Consider the following 17147-nt stretch of genomic DNA (forward strand, 5'->3'; position numbering starts at 1 on the left):
AAAACCATAGTCTAACAAGGACTTTAAAAAGAAATAAGAGTTAATAGTCAAAAAAGGCAAATATCATGCTTATTTAAGCCTAAAATAAGACTTAAAAAATACCCATCCGGGCGTTAAAGTATTATAAAGGCTCTTGAATCTTATTTCTTCATTAAGAAATTGATCAATTGACCTCTCCACCGCCCCTCAAAGTAACGTTTCGGGATCGCAATCTATCTACCAGCTACATGTAGCTATATGTATATACATTTTAACCATGTATCCCCGTAAGATACATTCATTTTCTCTCCTCCTCCCTACTACCCTAGGCCGGGTCTTCCTCCAACGTCTGCAGGATATTATCACCAACTACATGTACATAAGCTTCCCCGCTTTCACTCACACGTGCACCGGTAACGGGGATGTTGGATGCCAAAATGTCCCTAGTTATGCGCCCGTCGATAAATTTACGTGGAATGCCGAACCACATATCGCATACATATACCTTTACTGTGACGAAGCGTGTAGTGAGATCGTGACAGCTGGCAGTCTTGGGACACATTTATGAACGGCGAGGTGGTAAGGATGCAGTACATGGTCTATAGGTAGAACTAATATATAATCTTCTGCACCAGTACTACGGGCATACATCCTACTGCGCACAAAGATTCTGTAAAGGGGATGAAGACAGCGGGTTTAAACGATTTGGGGAATAGTTCCACTTTTAAATTTTTCCCCTATTCTCGGCATTTTTAACTGAGTTTCATGGAGGAAAGATATTGTAATCGATCCTTCATTGTCTGTTTCTTTTTTTTTTCAGCGTGCTCCACGAGGACGAGCGCTCGAGCGTCCGTGCCCTTGCCTATGACACGCAAGGACAGTGGTCCAAAAAGACAAGGAACCTCGATCGAGGACATTATCAATCCTTAGCCGAGGACCTCCACGGACAATTCTTGGTTATAATACACACTTAATATAGCCTAATCAGATGAGGCCACGAATAACGTATATGGTACCCGTACCCGCGGGCTTAAAGGTAACGAAATTTCAATCGCTTATAACTTCACCACCACAAAAGATCAAAAATCTGTCAAGACAAAAGCTAGAAACAATGATGAAGAAGAGATAATCTTGACAGAGTTTTGATATCCTTTATGGTGAAGTTATAAGAGATTGAAATTGGCTGTTTTTGTATGTAAAAAGCGCCAAGAGTGAACGGAGTGAACCGTATTATACCCATTTATACCCAAAAAAGCAAACCTACCTGAGCCGTGGTAGTGAGGCACCAAGCTGGCTAGAAATGGGCCCTCTTATTGGCCGTTGGAGCCATATTGCAGCCACGATTGTTCCACTTCCATATGCCGCCGTGTGGCCTTTAAGACTGGGCGCACCATACCTTTTATTTTGAGAATTATCACTTTGTTGGTTTACCGGGTCATACGTCATTTCTTTATCGTCTTCGAGGTATGTACCTTGAGGCACCTCGAGGACAACAGTGCCGGACCTTGAGGACAGAGAAGGACAGACAAGGACAGAAGTCAGCAAGGATATGGCACCCCTAAACCTCGCCTCGAGCATCCTCGTGGGTCACACTTTAACTTTTTTTACTACTTTTTTTCTGTGTATCGCCGATTCAACGAAAAGAGCTGTGTTATGTCTATATTGCTGCTTTTGAAGGGTAAGATCTGACCGAGTGATAATCCATGACCGCATGTATGCTTACATGTATGTTGGTTTCATATTTCTTATATACATATATACAGATACAAGTGGTTTCCGGCCTTCGCCCGGTACTATATGGATGTCAATCAGTCCAATACCGCAAAATCTCGAGTTATTCGGGGGGTTGCCAAGGCCACCTGCTAAACTAGATTTAGTTTAGATCCTGTAAAAGAGGGCTGTTTTCTTGAAGATCGCTTCCTCTAAAGGTGAAGATCCTCAGCTTTTTGCCTTGGCAACCCCCCGAATAACTCGAGATTTAGCGGTATACAGGCAAGCCGCTTTGCGGCCTATCTTCTCTATTTGCCGGTCAGTCGGGGCTCTCAGGCCGCTGCGCGGCCCTCGACCCCCCTGGCAGGCAAAGCCCATCACTATATCTGCTCTGGTCGATATGTGCCTTTTCTGATATCCCCCATATATCAGTGGATAGGTCAGATAATTTCTCCAGTTCAAGCTGCAGGTATATCCCTTTAATACCCACCAAGCCGCTAAAATCGAACTACTAATCGATTCCCAGAACCAGTAGAAAACCTACGAACAATCTAACAACACTCAGCACAATACCCTATGTTCATATCCAACATAACATGTTTCAAGTGAAACAAATTATATATGTATATATGTATATATATATGTATACGAAAGCGCGAGTTTATTCTCATCCAGACTAATCTCCTCCCACCCGTCCAATTATTAAGGAGATCAACAAGACTATGGTACTATAGTCAAAAACGAACCAAAATCTTACCATCCTCGTAGGTTGGGTTCTCCCCAAAATATCTCCCAGTATAATTGCTACCCAAGGTTAATCACATCTTCAACTCAAAAGAAATTTCAAGGCAAACGCGGCTTACCTCCACTTCATAAGACCAGCACAGATATCCTTGCATCCCAATACGAACTTGCGGACCTCTTCATCCGATGTGTCGTTCCCAGACGGTAGAGGTAGATCTCGCTCAGCACTCTCAAAGTCTGCGTGTGCTTGTCGAAGCAGTACCGCTGCATGATCCATTGCTTCCTGTGGACCCATACCCTCGTGATACGCCAGGACACTTACAATATTATCGACGTGTCCTGCGCGCTTGTGATGCAAGATAGATAATTAGACTACTATATTAGTAGAGTTGTCCTAGATAAGAAACCTACAAGTTCCCGGGCAAGTGAAACCATGTCATTTGAGCTACGGTGGAGGAATCTCATTAGAATCTAGTCACGCAATATGATCCAGGCTGGACAGAATGTTCATCAGGAGGGTAACTCACATCATAACTATGTCTCTTGTTCTTTCCAAAATCTGCTGAAAGGCGCGGTGGCCTACCATTGTCGGTGGGATGTCCAGGCCATAGCAGTATCTGCAGCACTCAAGTCATGGACTAACCTAGACAGCAAGGTGTAGGCGGAATTTACTCTATAAGGTCGATAGTTGGTGATACACCTACGCATTCTCGCCTCATGACATAGTACTCCGATAATGTAGGCACGTTATCATCCTGTCTTCCATACCAGCTGGTAACGTTATGGACAAATTCCTTCAGACCACGCAGCAGGCGCTCACGAGGTTCTATGTCGTGGTTATATCAGCGCTCGGATTAAAAGACGGTCTGGGCATACGGCAGTACCTTTACACATCTTATTCTTGACACGACCTGCAAACCAGGAGAAGGAAGAGTTAAGGGGAGAGACAACGGACGGTTTAGCCCCCGGTGGGTCGGCAAGTAGATATTCAAAATTGAGAGTTGTCTCTTCCCGGATTTGCATGCTGTCAACACCTTCAAATTGGGTATCAAAGACGTCGTCCCATGCCCACACCTACTACCTATTAGCCTTAGAAGCTCCGAATTAAACGTGTCTGACGAGGAATTAACGGAGGAACGACATACCCAGGCGTAAAAACAGGCAATAGTAGCAAGGGCTTCCTCATCGCCGTCTGGATACAAGAACTGTGCGACAAGTCCGAATTTTGCTGCGGCGGTCTTTTTAAGAAAGACTTCGTCTTGGCTTATGCTGTAGGGGCTGTTACTGGTCATGTAGACACAATATGGAGTTTTCAGGCAGTAGGGGCGCGCGACGAACCTTTTTGCCCACGAATTGATAGCTTCCTTTACATAGGGGCTACAGTCCTCTCTCTCAGTCACTCGCCAGCCTGGCAGGGTACTGGGGATGTCTGGGAGTAGAATCTTGGTCCCTTTGAACATTGCTTGAACCTCTGACTTTGGCGTGACGGCGGACATTGCGGTGATCTTGGGTAAGAGAGTCGACTTTCTAACGAGTACGCGTTTTCTTTGTTGGTTATATATAGACTTGCAGCCTTAAACACTGTGATGGGTGGTAAGTTACTTGTATCTACTCGAAATCAGATAGAGGGGACGTGGGGTGGGGATATATGTATTGTATTACAAATGTAAATGCTAGCTAGCCAGTCGGCGAGGTTGGGGGTTATCCACCGTCTACGGGTGTGGGGGGTGTAGATAGAGCTAGAGGCCATGCTGAATTGCTGGGTAAGCCCGGAACGATCATGTCAGTAACCAGGGTTCCCGGACGGTTGATGCATGCATTCCAGGTATGCAGGTATGTATGTACATGCATGCAGCTATACCTACATGTAGAGTACACGTACTTTAGATGATCGAATCCAACGCCGACAGACCTGAACATATATATATGTGTTCTGAAGACAACCTTATACATACCAACTTGAACCAATAGACGGGCCAAACTTGTCCTTCAATACAGCGGACCTATAACTAGGTACATGTATGAAGTACATGTACTTAAGCTATCGCTACCAGCCAAGCAAATCACCACCATGCATACATGCACAAAATACATGTACCAACGCGTACGTCTAGCTCTCATACTTTAGACTTGACATCCCTTCACATACACATTAACGTCTGCAACAAGGCCCATACATTATACGTATGACTTGCACCCTAGGGTTACGGGTCCGCCTTCTTTAACATCCCTATCTTCCCACACGCTGTCTACCAATTGCAAAACACTCGATACGTATGTATATACGTACCGTATATCACTGTCCACCGGCGACATGTGGATCCTTTTACACTCTAGACCGGTCAAAAGTACCTACATAGGTCGGGAAGATTTTCGACGTCGCAGGTGTGGCTGCGTAACGGACATCTCTCTGGAATCCATGGCCCTAGAAATATGAAAGGCTAATTCACAGACTAGGGGGCTGGACCTATCATCTCAGCGGATTTGGCAGTGGCCCGGCCTGATCCAGTCATAAGTGATCCTAGTGTGCATTGAGTTTTGGAGCATGTACTTAGGGCTGTCGCTTAAGATTTGAGCTACGTAGTGATTAGAAAGATAGAGGTAAGAGTGAAGGTGGAATTTTGATTCCGCCACCCTTTGCACCTTCTGAGAACTTGACGTGATCCTATTCATTCTATAAGACCTTACTAGTATATTCGGTTTGACCGATCAAAAACGAGCTAATAACATATCACCGCCAACGGGTTGAAAGGCCTGAATAACCGACAGGCAGGTTTGGGAGTAGACTTACTACAAATCGGTGGGAGGGGCCGATCGATTGGCCACTTACACACCAGCTTGAAATCAGTATTCGAGGCCTTTTGAAGCGCAAGAGGAGAGTGAATATGAATCAAGTATCAATCTTACATAAAGTTCGAAGATTTCAATTAAAATTTCAAATTTGACATCTAGATTCGCATCGCGCCTACCATGGGTGTAGGGGCATACTTATCAAGTTATATTGTGGCTAATTTCTGACGTTGCAGGCTGTTTTCTATAGTTCCCTAGAGTCTCATCCAGATCGATCACAATTCTGAACCGATATGAACAAGAGACAAACTGATAGTATTATGAGGGATGATGGTCTAGTCTAAGTATCCCACGATGGACTAAGTTCCGCTCTCTGCTAGGTACGTTTCCTTTTCGTCCCTGATTACGTCGCCTCTTGTCCTACTATGTGGCTTTGCCACAGCCATGCGCCACAACGTGTTTGGTTCTCAGTCCTGTCTGTGTAAAGGCCCGCTCGACAACAGACCAAAATGGGGTTTACACTGTTCAAACCCTCCATCTGAAGGACCCTTTCTTCTTTTTCGGCGCTTGGAAACTCTATTTGTATCATTGCTAAACGGCCCTAGTTTTCGAACTGAGGCTTGGCACCGAGTGATAGTCTGTGTACACCGGCAACGCACTTCTTCGCGATCGATCGTGAGCATGATTTGTTAGTCCACTAGTTGGGAGAGCGAAGGAACTCCGAAGGGGGGGGGGGGGGGGGGGGGCAGGGGAGAATACGGGGGGGCAACCGGATTGGGGGCGTTTTCAAGCCAAGCCTGCCATGCATATAGCGAATATTAATATTCCTAATTCGTGGAGCCTGTGCTTCTCAATTGCAAGATGTTGGGTATTCTTTAATTCCAAGTTTGTTTCTCATCCCCTTCTTGCTCGCTTGGCGCTTAATATAGCGTGTGCGTCTCATCCGATGAAGGGCAAATGATTCACTTCGGGTGACAAACATTGATTGTTGTACACATTAATACATGTTGCATTATCATCATTAGTCCTCTTTCTATTAATACTGGGAGAGAAGGCTTACTAAAGCCTTCGAGATTAATAGCTTCACGGATACTACCTCTCTTGGATAGTAATTTCGGTGGTAAAAACACTCTCTTGTGTTTAATCTGCATATGGATGTGCCATTCCTTCCGCTATAAATGTATAATCTAGCCACTCATTAATCTACACATTTTTCCGACTTTAACATCTTACTCCATGGTAGACTGTCTTTTTTAAGAATATTTCTAAAATACATATTAATCTGCAATCGCTTAAGAACATAAATTATAATGTAAGAAAAACAACTTCGCCATCGGCATAAAAATAATGATTAAGTACGTTGACTTCACGAATAACCAACCCATCTGTCTTAGAGAACCCCACTATAACTGACGCTGAATCATGGGATCATTCAAATCTATAATTGGAATATCAAGGGGTAGGCACCTTGCACCTTTACCATCCGGATTCAAACACTCCACGATCTTCGTCGACGACGCAAAACACTCGCACCACTCTAGCAGGTCATTCCACTGACTCAGCAACAGCGACAACACCCTATTAACCCTGTTCGTCTTGCCATACCAATGATTACCCTTCTCAGTTATCGGATGTCTTTTGAAAAGCTCGCCTCCCGGGTGCCCCTCTCTCCAGAAATGCGTCACATTGATATAGACATCCACGACTTCAGCAGGGGCGGTGAATTTATACCACTTCACAAACAGCGCCCAATACGCCTCCTGGTCACTCCGGGCATCGCTAATGCGTTTTGGATCATGGTTCAGGTCCGTATGATCCTGCACTAGCTTTCTCACCGCACTGGCCAGATCGTCGAGCGCTTTACGGACACACAGGATATCGGGATCGATTTTGGTATCCCAGACAGTGCTACCGCCGTGGAGCCAATCCCAGGGCACAGCAATGTCGCCGCCAGGGGCGTGGGGGGTGGCTTTGGTTATGCGGAAAGGGCGGTAATGGTGGAATGGAGGGGCGTCGCTGTTGACCGGGATGGGGTTGTTGGAGTAGTAGGAGCGGACGGTGGCGCAGTCGCCGGAGGGGGTTCTGGAGTCGTGGGTGCGTGGCATCGTCTGGAGGTAAGACTGAATGGGGTATGGAGCTTGAATGAGGTTTTGAGGAGTAGATGTGGTACTTTAGTAGGCGGTGACGTGGGGAGTTAAATAAATCCATGGAAAGTCGTTCTACGATCGAGTCAGTTGTCTTTTTCTCATAGAATGCCCATACGTCCTCTTAACGTTTAGTTCAATGTATTTGTCTATATGTATGGGTATGTTTGAGTTGCTAATTCCTGAATCTAGTAACGAAACTCTCTGTGAAATAGAAAACCATCCTACTTATGATCATCAAAGGTCAAGTTCATTTATACAATTATACAACGTGTGTTGACAAAATCTCATAGAAATCCACCTCCCCTAACAACGGCGACTAAACATTGATTTGAGAAATAGGGTGGTCACGACAGATATCTTAAATAAGGGACTGGCTCTAGGCGCTGTAGCGTGTTGAGAAACGAAGAATGTCTGTTTCATGAGGTAATTGGGACCCAGATTACAGCGGGGCTACACCCCGAAGCGAGTCTGTACGGGATATCCACCTCAAATCAACTTGGCCGATTGGATGGTGCCTGTCACGTCATGATTACAGGTAGATATCGAGGTAATGGCTTACTAGAACAGAAATTTGCTGATTAGATTATCTGTGACTGAGATCTAAGACCCTGCTCAATTGCTGAATTGCACCTCCGGCTGGAGTTTCGCCTGATACTTGTTTGGGAGTATGAAGCGACGAAGAGGCTCATTCTATGGATATATCAGTGTTGCGATGCTGCTCGCTTGAGTTACCGTAAATGATCTCATGACCCATGTTCCCTCTTAAGATCTGGTTTAACCTTGAGCGGTTCCTGGATCTGTGTGTTTGGTCGGGAAGAGCGGAATGGTATATACGCCAGCGATGCTTTGCAAGGCAGCCAGTGAAACACCATCTATAGACGGCTGCGAGATACTTGTGGATCCAGTCAAGATGGCCGATAAGGGCTCTTATCAACGTCATCTGCTTGGCTGGCGTTCTTTCGTCTCACGGGAATACTGTCTCTGGATATATCCATGTAATCCACAAGGGTATCGCAAAATTGCAAAGACTTGAATTACTGATAGAGCCATAAGAACCTGTGCGATACGGTGTGTACGGGTGTCCACAGAGCCGTTGGGGCGTGTCAGGTGTGTGGCCTCGTGTATCGAAACCCCCGCCGGGTTTGCACTGCAATATAAATCTAGTCAGAGGGTATTTGCTTCCGTGAGAACCATGCATGAAATAGAACATGCCAATACTGTCACTACGCTGAAAAGTAGACCTATAGCTATCAGTGACCAGCAGCGTTCCATAATATATCATAAAGACTTTACCTATACCCCAGCTTTGACCCATGATTTAGCTTGTCTAGCGATGCAATAAATCGACTTATTGCATGCTCGGACATCCATCTTAACTTGTTTCCTGGTGCTGGATATATATGGTCAGTAGATTCACTAGTGTACATACAAGCAACCCTTCGCCGCTCAAACCTACATTTAGCCCCCCGGGAACGGTACAATTTCCTCATACGGTGATGAACAAAGATCTCGCAGTCGTGAATGACGTTGGAAGTACATGTAGACAGGTATGGTCTTTCTTCAGTCTATATTCGCCAGGATGCATGGTGTACGTCGAAACTAACTACATGTAAGCTTTGCATATGCGGTGTGAAGGAGTGACGACTGAAACTCTAAGTTGTTTAGGAGAGGACAGATTGTTCTCTGGTGTTACTGGGCGGGGGTGGATGGTTACCGGGGAGCGAGGGCGGTGTTTACTGCCTCACTCACTTGATCAAGCCCGGGGTGTTTCTTGACCATGCATATCTTGTCGCACATCAGCGGGCAGGATGTCCCTGGACTTCACTCCGTACTCTTCCCTGCCTAAGGTATTTCCACAGAGCGTGAGTATGCAGTTAACAAAGCCGATAACGAGACGGGGCAACACTGAGAATCGTATTTCCCTTCCTTGATCAGTAATAAACTGGGAGGATCTTCTTACAACCGGTACCGCTAACGTTATAGCACTACCAATTCGGCTCCCACCGTTATCTTTCTGCCCGAGAATTACTTCCTTAGTCCACTTTTCTGCTTCAAGTCGGGATCCGATAGTTTGCGGGGTGTGTTTTAATAACAGTTCGCAGTATAGTCTGCGAGGGGAAAGCGTATCGTACCTCGCCTTAAAACAGATGCCTCGAGGTGGCACAAGGTATATACACATACCCTTCAACAAGGCCAATGCAGTTCAATATATGGCACTCTCCTCAATTCAGATTGACTCGAGTCAACTCAATATATACTTGCTCTTCAGGCTGCCAAAACAGAGATACTCACAAGACCTATTGAGAACACACTGACAAGACCTGCCTTCAGGAGCACCGAGACAGCCCAAGGCAGATCTTCTCAAAGACAGTGTCAACTCGATACACCTCATTTTCCTTGCCTCGATGCGCCTTATGGAGCGTACTGGACGGCTCGGGAAGCCATAGTGGTCCAGAGGCCGGCCTCTATCAGCGAACCAAATCTTGAAAACTACACACAGGTAATTTAAATATACTCTCCGTGATTGGCGCGGTGCAGCTTGGCCATCAATAGGGGTGAGCAATCCGTCTCACAAGGATCATTAGGGTCACGAGTGATCACTCGAATCACAGGCGTATCAGTCACTCGGACTGCTGCAATATTGCCGGGGGTGGCGTAAGGAGGAACGACACCAAACAGCTGTCTTTTATCCCTTGGGCGCGTGAGACATTTGCAAAATCTCTCTCATGCATAAATATCATGTGATCTCGAAATTTGGGTGGGAAACGTCAGGGTAAGCTGTTTGCTGCGTTTTCCAGTACTTGTAGTATGCCTATATCTATATGCCAAAAGCTTCGCAGGTCGCTGCCTTATTTCAGCCAATCACTTCCTGAATAGATCACTCTAATGCATGAGAGAGATTTCGCAAGGTGTCTCACACGCCCAAGGGATACTCTTTTTGCGGAGCGAATGCCAAGCACGTATGTAGCTATAGTTTTGGCATAAATATGGGTGCTGTTTGTTACTCTCCGCCGTGAAAGGAAGGATAATGATAGTTTCCAGTACACAGATACCAACATGAGTTATTATCAACATTGACTATCCTAAGGCTCACAAAGATTTTTTCATACTGACCTGGTTGTCCCTTGATATGAACCGAAGCCAGTTCCGGCCCGAGCCGTCTGAGATTACACTGACCTGATTCCACGGCGTCACTCGAGCCACAATAAGAGATTCCCGGGCAAGCCTCGAAACCATCACAGGATTTATCCCAATATGTTCCGGGCGACTCACAAATACCCTGGGTTCGCCGGTGGGCTGTTTGCTCCGTGCATCGGGGGCCGGACCGGTCCGTTGGCGGATGGACTGGATAAAGGGTAATGGAATTGGGTCTTTAAATTAACTCGAGAATAATCTAGACTCTACTAGAGCTCATAGGGCCCTAGTAAGTGGTTGTAGAGGTCACTGAAGCTGATAGAGACCACAGGATATCACATATCAGGCGTTAATTGTTAATATTGAGGTCTTAAGCTCGCTAAAGATCATGAAGATGCTAATTCTTTTTTTAGGTTTGGTCTTGAGGGTTGATGGTTTTTTAGAGGTTTCTGATGGTTATAGAGATAATTAAGGATTGATATAAATCATTATTAGTTGTGAGGATGAGCTATTTGTCCTACTAAAACCACAACCTTCCCAGGCCATTCGCGAATAGACTGGTCCAGCCACAGATGTATGAGCCTAGAAGTCCATTCGCGAATACCTCAAGTCCATTCGTGAATTTGTCAAGTCCATTCGCGAATCCATCATATCCGCCAACGGCCCGGAACAAATACACAGCCGAAAAGAAGAGAATGCACAATTACTCAAGACTTCGGGTATGATAGAAAGTGAATGGATAGGTCGGCTCGTATTTATAAGAAAGGGTGTATATGGCGTATATAAGGTAAGCTAAATGACGAGAAAATAATGGTTTGAATTCGAGCGTTATGGTATTAGAGAGCGCAAGAGCATTCAAAAGATATACGTCAAGTACGTCGGAACACTAATCAGAATCATCAAAGCTTCAGGCATCTCTAGGCTAGGTGGTACCTATCCCTCTACCCGCCACTAAACTTAAACCTCTACAATCTATATCATCGAGGTAAATCATAGGATATCACTCGGATACCGAGTGAGATACCATGACTAACAGGCGAAACCTTGATGGTCGAATTATAATGTAGGGTATCCTGTCATTACAAAGAGCAGGAATGAGAAAGAATACAACATGGAAGATCCCAGTCTCTGATACTATGCTCCAAAAGTTTTGGGGGCAGATATCACCGCACTTTGGTGAATCACATAGTAGTAAGGAATCCGAGCAGTTAATTTTCTGATACGACTCGCCATATTACCATACTATATGGGTTTTATAAGGCTGATCAGATTTTAGGCTATCAGACGTATTAGTGCCTAAAGAAAAACTATTACCAGATAGCAAAGTTACTTATAAGTATAGTACTAGGACAGAAGTTTTGGTAATATACCCTTTTTACAGCCAAAGTAGCCATGTTTCGCTACCCGAAACAACCACCCAATCTCATCAAAAAAAATTCCAACTTTTCAAGGATAGTTGGAAATTATCTCAAGACGGAGTTCGGGGAATTCTAGAATTTTGAGTCTACTCTTCAGGCATGTGCAATCTCATTTTTAAAGTCATGATTTGAGTGTTTCTGATTTTGTATGGTGTTCCCATACAAACTTTGTGTTGCAACGGCAACCAAAAGTTACCAAAACTTCTGTATGTACATATCGGGGGAGATTTCACCTTCAGGCTAAAATACATATAGGTGATCTAGAAAAACCTAGTTAGCCATCAGTGAATGGCTATCTAGAGGGATCTACCACGAGTTTCACCTATACAATGTGTAATATGTACTTAAGTCATGGCCGACTATGCAAATGTACATATGGTCTCATTCAAATCACTCCGGACGTACCGAGATTACCACTCGGAGTACATGTAGCTTCCAAGCTTCATTTCACTTATGGTCTATAATTACCACCATCCCGAGTCCATCAGCTCCCTGAGCTTCTCTTCTGATTCTCGGTGTCATCATTCTCATTCGGTAGCTATATAACTCCATGGCACGGTGAGCGCACCGGCTGCAGTGTTAGGGTTTCTGAAACCATTTCCCCGAATCTTATGCAGCGACCTGATTTTACCATTATAAACCGATCATCAACAACTTACAATTCTCGGGGCTTTCTAATACGCTCGGTCCCGTGAGCTTGTAGGAAACATCGGGAAATCGAGCGCAACGCTTGGTCCGGCTTGGCTCCATGATCCAGTGTGGCCATGGAGTCATTACTTCCTAGTGAATTAAGTCCAATAAGGGGTATACCGCCAAAACTCGAAAATTTGGCTATCTCCGTCCAGGGATTACCATTTGAGTGATTGGTTGAATGATATCGATCTGCATGAGAAGTTTCCCATAGAAGTAATTTTGATCTAGCCAATTTTTCGAGTTATGGCGGTATCCTGCGACAGAGGTAGTATACGGTTAAGTAGTGCAGGCGGAAGATCTAGATGGGTGGCTAGTTCTCCTCACACCGCAACAAGCTAGGAATACTGGCCCTTGGCATTCAAAAGTGTGGCTGGTTTTTCCCCCAATCATTGCATGCAGTCAGTATTAAACATAAATAAATTTACTGAAATATAAATGGCCTCTCCCTAGCCCTGCAGTGGGAAAGGTTTGCCCTCTCATGGAAGGAATAACTGCCTGTTGAGTATATACAGGACCAGAGCAGGTTTTGCAGCGTCCGGAAACGAGATTTTCGACTGTGGGAGTATATGAAGTCACGGAAATAGCCCTATATGCCTAGGTAGATATAGCTAGGTAATATTTCTAGATGTCGCATCAGATAAGTATACCAACTTAAGCGTATCGATATATCTGGAGCGGAGATATCAGCTTGAGCATTCCATAATATTCAGAAAGGGCCAGTCGGTGCACAAATCTACCTAGTTACCAGGAGTTCTCGGCAGGTAGTCGGGTGCGAAGGAGCAAGAAAAGAGGAAAGATTTCATTCATTATTCTCTGTTTGCTTGTGCATAGGGTAATTATAGACGGCTATAACCGCGCTGAATATCCAGGCATGCAATGGTCCACTTCTCTTGTCCAAGTGAAAATTAAATGGATGTTCTGCTCTACTCTAGACGAGTAAAGCACACTTACCCATGCGCGGAAGCGAATGCGGGTCCTGTCCGATGTCTGTCAAAAGCTTAAGGCCAATACTCCATGTGAAGTAAATATGCATAGAGTAGCTATAGTGCTAGAGTTAACATTAGAATGCTAAGGCTAGATTACCCAGACACGGCCCTCAGACCACATCCCAGGTGAGCATGAGGGAGTGTAATCTACAGTAGAGTTATCACAGAGTTCGTCCTCTAGTGAGCTACTCGGGTGTAGCAGTATACGTAAGAACCAGAACATGCAAGTGAAGAGACAGGGATTATTTGTATGGAGTGGCGCCGCTCTGCCATACAAATAACCTCATTGCATGTTCTGGTTCTAACCCTCGTACCCGAGTATATAGAGTGTCTAAGTACTCAAATGATATATGCGCATGCGGACCTGTGTCACATTGCCATACCCAGCGACACGGTTGGTTCCGTTGGTCCTCAAGCTTGGTACTGCAGGGCTGTCAAAGTGGTCGCTGCAGCCATAGGGCAACCATAGAGTAGTAGAGTACATGTAGAATGCTTATATAGATACATCTCTGGTGAGGCGTGGGGGAGAGAAACGTAATACCAATTAACCCAACTAGTATGAAGTACATGTAGTGAGCAACGCTTGAACAATATTCTGAGCCTCTGTTCCATTTGGAAATATAATTGGATTCGTGATGGGACGAGAGAATTGAGATCACCTCCAACGCTACATGTGTTTTCGTGACGGATGAAGCAATCTATAAAGATATCTCTTCTACGTTGAGTAGCAGCTATGTAATTGTCCTTCAAGTATCAATGAACATCTGCTCTACTGCTCAGGTCTAACGGGCCAGAGTTGGTGCAACGCAAACGTATGTAGTCTCACACAACAGGAGGACACTTCAAAATGGGAAAGCGGGCCGATACAGTCAGCCCTACGGGGCTGAGACACGCGCACGGTGACTTTCATGACTGCGGGGTGCGAAAGGTATGTGCTGTCGTTCAAGGGGTATTGACGGACACTGGTACTGTTATGTGGACTTATCCTTGGTAAAACGGGGTAAAGTTCGTAGTAACACGTGACTTTGCTTTCGACATTGGGGGGTTGCAAGCGCCTTTAGGTTTTTGGTCGCTCCTGCGGGTGATTCTGGAGCGTCTGGTTTCACCGCCGCCGCCGTGGCGGTGCTGAGGGGTACTGTGCCCGTGTATGGGGTGCCGTTTGTTGGGGCTGTTGGAGGTGGCGCTGGAGTAGGAGGAGGAAGATAGCGCAATTTCGAAGATGCAAAAGGTTGCGAGAACGTATGGTATGGTATTTATGGGTCTTATGGTACGTGGATAAAACATATTGGTAAGAATATAGTGAGGATGTGAGAAGAATAAAAAGAAGGAAATGGAAAGATTGAGTTGACAATTGCAATGAGCGGCAGTACTAGGCGTTGGAGCAGCAACACGAAGTGAAGATGTTTGAATGAAGAATTGGTTGTGGGATAAGAAGAGTATTGATAAGTACCCTGAGACAGCAATGACTCTTTATGATGGGATTTGGAGTAAATCTGAATTCATGAAACAGATAGTGCTCCTCGTGCTGCCATTCACGACAATGTTTGGGTGGTAGGCCTAGGCTAAATCGAGTTATAAGATTCGAATCTAGGAAGTTGACAAACATAGACCGTACAGCGTGTAACAGGCCCTAGCCTAGGACTTGACCTGCCCTTGATGAGCCTTCATACAGGAAATAAGTAGGTCTAGCGGGATTGAGGGGTATTCACAAATACTATGAAGCTTGCCGAGATTTCATTTGTTGTTACCAAGAGAACTTGACCCATATTCTCGTGTACAAAAAATAGAATGGCAGAAACCCTTCAGAAATGTGGCACTATCATATATCGGCTGAAAGTCGAATACCCTAACCCAACTTCACCCGGAGCTCTCACCGTTGGATAGGGCCGACCTTGGTTGGTTGGAAGGACAATTATACGCCAGATCGTACCAATGAAGGAAACGTAGACCCACAATTCCAGAATAGGCTCGAAGTCCAAATATTTGTCTCACCCTTTATATAAGACATGTGCCAAGACAATTGTGTCGTGGTTTCTATTGCCACAGACGTACCTCTATCAGGATACAGAAACAACTGTCATATTAGACCTGCATCCCGCGACGCAGCAAGACCTCAGCCTCCATGTCGCACTTTGGACGCTAAAACGGTGAACCTCAAAGCTCGATACGGAGCATCTTTCCCTCAAGTATGGTGTAGTTCATCGTCCAATATATCATGGTACGAATGCGTTTCAATGGTAGTCGGGCCCGGGCCTTAAGAAGGCCTTATTAACGAGTGAGTATATGACCGATATATAGGGTAACCCGGAATTCCCATTCGCTGAAGTTTCATGTACAGCGTTTCTCTCTATTGCTTCGAAAGTGGAGGACTTCCCGTAGGCGATAGAAGCTGTTCTATCGCTATTTAGGTTCTATTCGAGGTTGCAACGGATAGAACATGGGGTTTCTATCACAGCCAGTTGTCTATCGTTAGGACCCCCCCTCGAGGGGGTGGGTTCTATCTGGTTTGCTCCTTCTATATGATTTCTATTGCTCGTTACAACGAATCCAATCCCTGCACAACTGGACTAGTGATCGAATAGAACAGAGAGATCTTTGTTTATCCACGGGAAACCACTTTTGTTTTTGGTTGTTTCTATCCTATCGAATAGAAGAAAAATAGGAATAGAACAGCTTCTATAGCCTACGGGAAGTCCTCCAGTGATATGTATTGCGAGTGGCTAAAATTAGCCGGACACTGCGTTACAACCAAACTTAGTATGGGGATGCAACTTCAAAATCGCCTTGCAACACGACTACACCCGGAGAGGATAAGAGGTGTTATATCTGCGATCTCTATGCTTGTATTATCTCGGGTTTTAATACGGGCTCAGTCGCAGGTATTTGAAAACTTAGTTATTGTGGCTATTTGGTTTGGGTGGTTGTAGCAGAGGGTCCGGTTATAATTAATTTTGGCAACGCGCAATACTATCTGATTTGCGCACGTCGACACCTTGATGGGTAATGTGACCCACGCCCACATAGGGACGAATATATGATTGAATGAGGATAACTCCAACCATGAAGGATTCTGAAAGCCACCTCAATTCAGATATCACCTAAGTGTTGCCCTAGGCTGGTGAAGACGTACGAAAGGACATGTATCTGCCGCCACTGGGCTCCCAAGCGTTCAGAGAGCCCTTCAATGCACTCAACTGGCGGGGAGGTCACCAATGAACTAGTAATGTCATACGAATTTCTTTGACGGGGCTTGAAAACCCCTGTACGTGTTGGTACCGCTAATTCCTTCTTATAATTCCAACCATATAATAGGCAATATGTTCTAATTCGGCATTTACGTTGCGGACTCAGGATTTCATTATGCTGGCGTACTTTGGTAGAAAATGAGCTTGGCCGTGTGTACAAGTCGAGCTCATCTTTACTTCCGCACTCCAGCGACACTATAAAGAGGGGAGGGTCCCTTCTCCTCCGTACCTTTCTCTTCATCCGCACCTTTGTTCTTCATATACAAGTCTCCAATCCCCTCGACCGCCATCAATTCCAAC

The 17147-nt window shown here is 45.2% G+C and overlaps 2 protein-coding genes across 2 annotated transcripts; both read right to left on the minus strand.

Annotated features, from left to right (window-relative positions):
- Positions 1–2423: 2423 nt before the first annotated feature.
- H6S33_013166 (uncharacterized protein) lies at positions 2424–3929 on the minus strand (the record flags this gene model as incomplete). The annotated part of the gene is made up of 7 exons (XM_044844545.1): positions 2424–2493; positions 2553–2779; positions 2845–2878; positions 2961–3050; positions 3106–3259; positions 3318–3507; positions 3579–3929. The coding sequence occupies 7 exons, from the start codon at positions 3927–3929 to the stop codon at positions 2424–2426; spliced, it is 1116 nt and encodes a 371-aa protein (XP_044694875.1).
- A 2697-nt stretch (positions 3930–6626) lies between these two features.
- Positions 6627–7328, minus strand: H6S33_013167 (uncharacterized protein; the record flags this gene model as incomplete). The annotated part of the gene is made up of 1 exon (XM_044844546.1): positions 6627–7328. One exon carries the CDS (start codon positions 7326–7328, stop codon positions 6627–6629), a length of 702 nt encoding a protein of 233 aa, XP_044694876.1.
- Positions 7329–17147: the final 9819 nt, after the last annotated feature.

The sequence above is a fragment of the Morchella sextelata genome (assembly GCF_020137385.1).
Source record: "Morchella sextelata strain SCLS chromosome Unknown scls_9, whole genome shotgun sequence".
Lineage (NCBI taxonomy): Eukaryota > Fungi > Ascomycota > Pezizomycetes > Pezizales > Morchellaceae > Morchella > Morchella sextelata.